A 5,882-nucleotide genomic window follows, 5' to 3' on the forward strand; every position below is an offset into this window, starting at 1 on the left:
AGCAAGCACCAGGACTGTCTCCTCCTGAGGAGTCAGCTACAGAATCGTGTCTCCACCAGTGCAGACCTTGCTCAGGAATGGCACCAGGTTGGTTTGAGAGCATCTGCACGCACAGTGAGGCCAAGACTTTTGGACAACGGGCTGGTGTCAAGAAGGGCAGCAAAGAAGTCACTTCTCTCCAAGAAAATGTCAAGGACAGACTGAAATTCAGTAGGATGTACAAGGATTGGACAGCAGAAGACTGGTGTTATTTTCTCTGATGAAGCTCCATTCCAACTGTTTGGGACATCTGGAAAATCGATTGTTCAGAGAAGAAAAGGTGAATCCTGTGTTGTGCCAACAGTGAAGCATCCTGAGACCATCCATGTGTGGGATTGCTTTTCAACCAAGGGACTGGGCTCTCTCATAATTCTGCCCAAAAACACTGGTATCAAAACGTCCTGCAGGAACGACTTCTTCTAATGGTCCACAAGCAATGTGGTGATGATCAGTGCAATTTCCAGCAAGATGGAACACCATGTCACAAAGCAAGAGTGATAAAGAAGTGGCTCGAAGATCATTACATTGAAATTTTGGATCAGTGAACTTGTCCTCAAAAGGCAAGTGGACAAGAAGAAGCCCACAAATTGTGATCCACTCCGAGAACTAATAAGGCAAGGCAAGAATGGATCGCCATCAGTTAGGATTTGGCCCAGAAGCTAATATCCAGCATGCCAGAGCAAACTGCAGAGGCAATGAAGAATAAGGGTTGTAACGCTGTAAATATCAAACTGAACATGTCAAATTAACTCCAGGTGGGAGGTAGGTCCAGGGTCATTTCCTCTGTACTTGAATCTTCACTTTGTTTGAAGATCCTACCCCAAAATATATTGCTATAAAATTAAAAATAAATAAAGCATTAAAACCATTGAAATCTCAGGTATCCTAAGGCAACACTTTATTAAAACTTTTTGGTCAGTATATCAGTAACCAATAATTGTTTCAATCCTAAAAAAAAAAAAAAAAAAAAAAAAAAAAAAAAACAGCAAACAATTTTTCTCTTTTATACCATGTCTTCATTTTACACATTTTTAGGAGTCATGCAATTTAGAATACAGTTTCAAATCATTTACACTATTATATAATTATGTGATAATGATTCTCCTTTCCCAGTTGCATCCAGATGCAAGAGAGGATTACTACATAACCGCATAACATACGTACATAACCACTACATCATTTTCTCACAAGACTTTGTTGAGCCAGTATTATTTACAGTTCTTTTAAAAATGTGAAACTATAGCTCCATTTCTCAAAACTCTACACACAAAACATGCAAAACGTCACACATATCTTGCAAAAACATTTAATTCAAAACTATTTTAACTCATCTAAAAAAATATATATATTTTTGCGTACTAACTGTACACACAAGCATTAAATAATTAGCCACATACACGCCAAATTACACACAGATGTGAAAAATATAAAACACTACTCTTTTGTGTCTTTTGCTTGTTTAGATTTCTGAAGACGTCAATTTCTCTTACAAAACTTTGAGTACACATCGTGCTGTTTCCACATCACCACTAGGGGGCGTGATCAATTGTTATTTTTGTCTTTTTTTCTTGACTTTGACAGTCGTTTTACTGGCAGCAGCTATAAAAAAAACAGTGTATTGGTCAGAACACGGACGTTTATGTTCAACTCATTATTAAAAGATGATGTAAAAATTATTTACACCAACAGAGTAAGAATATTGACGTTCTTTGTCTAACAAAGACCTGAAATGCGTGCGGATGAACAGCATATTTTCAATGGTGTCCAAATAAAACCATCCATAAACATGACAACACCTAATAACGCAAAAACAACCTGATAAAGGGGCGGTCACACTGCACTTTTCGTTCCATTGACTTCCATTCATACGTATGCGAATGCGTCAGACCGGAAACGCAAGCTCATGCGAAAAATTTCGCATTTCGCTGCGTTCCAAAGTTCAAGTTTGGTGAACTCTGACCTGCGAATTCGCATCACGTGAAGACGGGGGATCAGTAGAATGTCAATACGTCACTGCGTGACCTCTCTGTACAGAAATTCAAAAATTAAGGGAAGCGCTAATTTTAGCCATAGCGCAGCATCCTATTTTTACATAATACATCTTTAAAAGATTATTAAAAAAAAAAAAAAAAAACCTGCATGGTTCGGAGTGTCAATGGAAACAGGAACAGATGGTACATTTGAATGAGGACACATTTTATAATTTTTTATTGCTTAGTGTGTATGTATTTATATAGAGAGAGAGACAGACAGAGAGTAAAACATAATAAAACACTTTCGACGCCGCCGTCGCAAAAGGCACAGTACAAGCACATTAATCCATGTTGTGATAACTGAGGGGAGACCGTTACCTGCTCCCGCCCATATTCGCAGCGGTGTCCGAAAAAATTTCGCACGTTCAAAGTCTAGTGTGACCGCCCCTTTACTCGGTTTTACCTCATCCAACCGGGAGAGGAGGGATCTGCATCCCGCCAGAGCCCGTCTACGGAGAGCCTTCCCACTCCCTATTAAGTCCTATTGTACCGAATTTTGGTTGCAGTTCCACCAGAGTTCCACTGGGGGCGATCGCCATGAGTGCAAAATGAATGGGAGTCTATGGTGCTAGACGGCTAAATTTGTCCCTTTCACCCGATTGCCGTTGAGAAATCTCAGATCTGATTGTAGGTTTTGCAAGTTCAACATGAGTTATAGGTCGAAAGTTGAATGAACGAGTACTTATGTCCTTTCGATTTCTTACAGGTTGAGTTGTTGTTGCCCATAACACGCTAGCATTCTGCTAATGAATGCATAACGTATGACGTCATTGACAATTTAAAAGACTTTTTAAAGCAAATAAGTGACTCTAAAAAAATCTAACACCCAGCAATGTGTAATTTCTTTGCATCTCCTTTCGAATACAACATTCAAATTACTAGACAAAAAATTATATCCTGAAAAAAAGTGGATTTTGAGGGGTATACCGCCATTGACCTCCATTCATTCTGCACTCGTCCTGTGAGCGCCCTCATATGGAATCAGAGTGGAACTGCAACCAGTTCAGAAGCCGGAAGTGTAGTTGAGAGTGAAACTTCTCGCCATATTAGACATTCTCTGACCCCGCTTTAAAAGTTCGGCCAAAGCAAAACCTGTTTGTTAGGATGATGAAAGACAAACAGACAGGATTCTTTTCTAAAACCCTCTGGAAACACTGCCACTCGTATAGTGACTATTTCTTTTCTTTGATAGGTATGTATCTTAATGATTGAGCAAAACGTGTGTTTGTAGCACTAGTGCATGTTATGATTAAACGAGGTTTAAATGGTTTGTTTTATTCTGAAGGGTTTAAATGAGTTATTTCATGTTTATTAAGTTAAAATCGAGGACTCTACGATTTTATAAAGTGTTTTGCGGAACCGCTGTGTATTTCCCTTTTGATGTCATCACAGCACTATGTTGCATCAGTATGTTGCATTATGTCTAGCATTTAAATGGCCTAGTTGAACAGTGTTTACGCTACGATTTTCTGAGCTCCCTCTGAACGTTATGTCGTGTGGTCCGTGGTAATTACGTTGATTTCGTTTAATTCGTACACGATGACCGTATTAACTTAAGTGAATTGATCGTGAGACGCTCGCTCTTGGTGCTCCCATTGTTTGAGCTATTGCGTAATGGACCTGAGCGGCTCTACCGGCCACGTTGTTTCTGAAAATAGGGGTTTCCTTGAGTCCTTGAGCTCTGTCAGTTTGTGTTTTTTTTTTTTATTTATTTATTTTTTCTAAACGGTTTGATATGTGTATTTACAACGCTGTCTTCTGATAGGTTTGATATAGTATCATCATGGCCACTTCAACCAGTTCAAAACTGTGCAAAGCTGTGAAACAGCAGTATATGGACCTCCCTCAGGGAGACAAGGTTCAGGCTATGTACATCTGGATTGATGGTACCGGAGAGGGATTGAGATGCAAGACCAGGACTCTAGATTCAGAACCTAAGACCATTGAAGGTACTTATTAGGTTCAAGTTGTCATATCTGTCTTTCATTTTAAATAACACAAAGTTGTTAACCAAACCACCATCACTGTTGCATAACTGAGTTGTTGTTATTGTATTTTTTCTGTCTCTAGATCTTCCTGAATGGAACTTTGATGGCTCCAGCACATATCAGTCTGAGGGGTCCAACAGTGACATGTACTTGATCCCACAAGCCATGTTCAGAGACCCTTTCAGGAGGGACCCCAACAAACTGGTTCTGTGTGAAGTCCTCAAATACAACCACAAACCTGCAGGTGAGTAGATGTAAAATACCACAATTGATATCAGATGATTATTATCCAGGTGATATGGAACGTTGAACTTTGCATTGTTTTTTGGGTTTTTTTTTTTTGAAACCAACCTTCGCCAGATGTGTAAAAAGATCATGGATATGGTGCTGAACCAGCATCCTTGGTTTGGAATGGAACAAGAATACACTGTTCTCGGCACCGATGGTCATCCATTTGGTTGGCCCTCCAATGGCTTCCCTGGACCTCAAGGTAGATGTCACCTATGTATACAAGGTTTTTAAGTGGCTGGAATACTTGTGTTTAAGGAAATTTAATAGGATTTGTTTGATTTAGGTCCATACTACTGTGGAGTGGGAGCTGATAAGGCCTATGGACGAGATGTTGTAGAAGCCCATTATAGAGCCTGTCTGTATGCTGGAGTAAAAATCTGTGGCACCAATGCTGAAGTCATGCCTGCACAGGTAAATGCTTCTAAAGGCTTCCTGCTGGGGTAACGGATATTAAGCAACACCTTTTATGCTTCTAGGGAATCATTTTAATTTCTGTTGTGTGTGCATATACAGTATGTGTGTGTGTGTGTGTGTGTGTATGCACTGTAGGGTACAATAGAGTGTAATCAACTTTCAAAAAATTAGTTGCTGATGTTGTCTTGTTCTGCAGTGGGAATTCCAAATTGGGCCTTGTGAGGGCATTGAGATGGGAGACCATTTGTGGATGGCCCGCTTCCTCCTGCACAGGGTTTGTGAGGACTTTGGTGTTGTGGCCTCTTTCGACCCCAAGCCCATTCCAGGGAACTGGAATGGAGCTGGCTGCCACACCAACTTTAGCACGAAGGAGATGCGCGAGGATGGGGGTTTGAAGTAAGTATGTTAAAGAGCCTAGAATCCCCCACACTGCCTAGAATCCCCCACACTGCCTAGAATCCACACTGTAGCACTGACATAAAATGGTCATTAGTTATGCTAATCAGTTTATTTTTATTTTAGATACATTGAGGAGTCAATTGAGCGGTTGGCCAAGAGACACCAGTACCATATTCGTGCCTATGATCCTAAAGGAGGGCTGGACAATGCCAGACGACTGACCGGCCATCATGAGACCTCCAACATCAATGAGTTCTCTGCTGGAGTGGCTAACCGTGGTGCTAGCATCCGAATTCCATGATCTGTGGGCCAGGAAATGAAGGGCTACTTTGAAGACCGTCGTCCCTCAGCCAACTGCGATCCGTACGCAGTCACTGAAGCTCTTGTACGCACGTGTCTGCTCAATGAAGAGGGTGAAGAGCTTGTGAAATACAAGTGATACTGGACTGAAGCATCTTTTTTTTATTTTTTTTTTATTTTTTTTGTAATGAAATATCTTACTGATGCCTTGAATTTTGAGTTCATTAGGCCGTCTGAAATGAGGGATGACACTAGTCAGGGGTGTCAAACTCAGTTCCTAGAGGGCCGGAGCCTTGCAGAGTTTTGTTCCAACCCTGCATGAAGGACTTGATTAGTTGGCTCAGGTGTGTTTAATTAGGGTTGAATCTAAACTCTGTAGGGCTCTGGCCTTCCAGGAATTGAGTGTGACACTCCTGCA

At 40.8% G+C, this 5,882-nt stretch overlaps 1 protein-coding gene across 1 annotated transcript; it reads left to right on the forward strand.

The window, feature by feature from the left end:
- Positions 1-3,109: 3,109 nt before the first annotated feature.
- glulb (glutamate-ammonia ligase (glutamine synthase) b) lies at positions 3,110-5,594 on the forward strand. The gene is made up of 7 exons (XM_042758187.1): positions 3,110-3,264; positions 3,838-4,021; positions 4,143-4,304; positions 4,404-4,550; positions 4,635-4,762; positions 4,962-5,161; positions 5,288-5,594. The coding sequence occupies exons 2-7, from the start codon at positions 3,856-3,858 to the stop codon at positions 5,463-5,465; spliced, it is 981 nt and encodes a 326-aa protein (XP_042614121.1). The 5' UTR covers positions 3,110-3,264; positions 3,838-3,855; the 3' UTR covers positions 5,466-5,594.
- The last annotated feature ends 288 nt before the right edge of the window (positions 5,595-5,882 follow it).

Source organism: Cyprinus carpio, chromosome A6 (genome assembly GCF_018340385.1).
Source record: "Cyprinus carpio isolate SPL01 chromosome A6, ASM1834038v1, whole genome shotgun sequence".
NCBI classification, from domain to species: Eukaryota; Metazoa; Chordata; class Actinopteri; order Cypriniformes; family Cyprinidae; genus Cyprinus; species Cyprinus carpio.

Bases quoted from the DNA above. Each gene is read 5' to 3' on its own strand.
- glulb (XM_042758187.1), top strand. From the start codon at position 3,856: ATGGCCACTTCAACCAGTTCAAAACTGTGCAAAGCTGTGAAACAGCAG. The intron at 4,551-4,634 runs GTAGATGTCACC...TGTTTGATTTAG, and splicing joins TGGCTTCCCTGGACCTCAAG to GTCCATACTACTGTGGAGTG. The intron at 4,763-4,961 runs GTAAATGCTTCT...CTTGTTCTGCAG, and splicing joins CTGAAGTCATGCCTGCACAG to TGGGAATTCCAAATTGGGCC.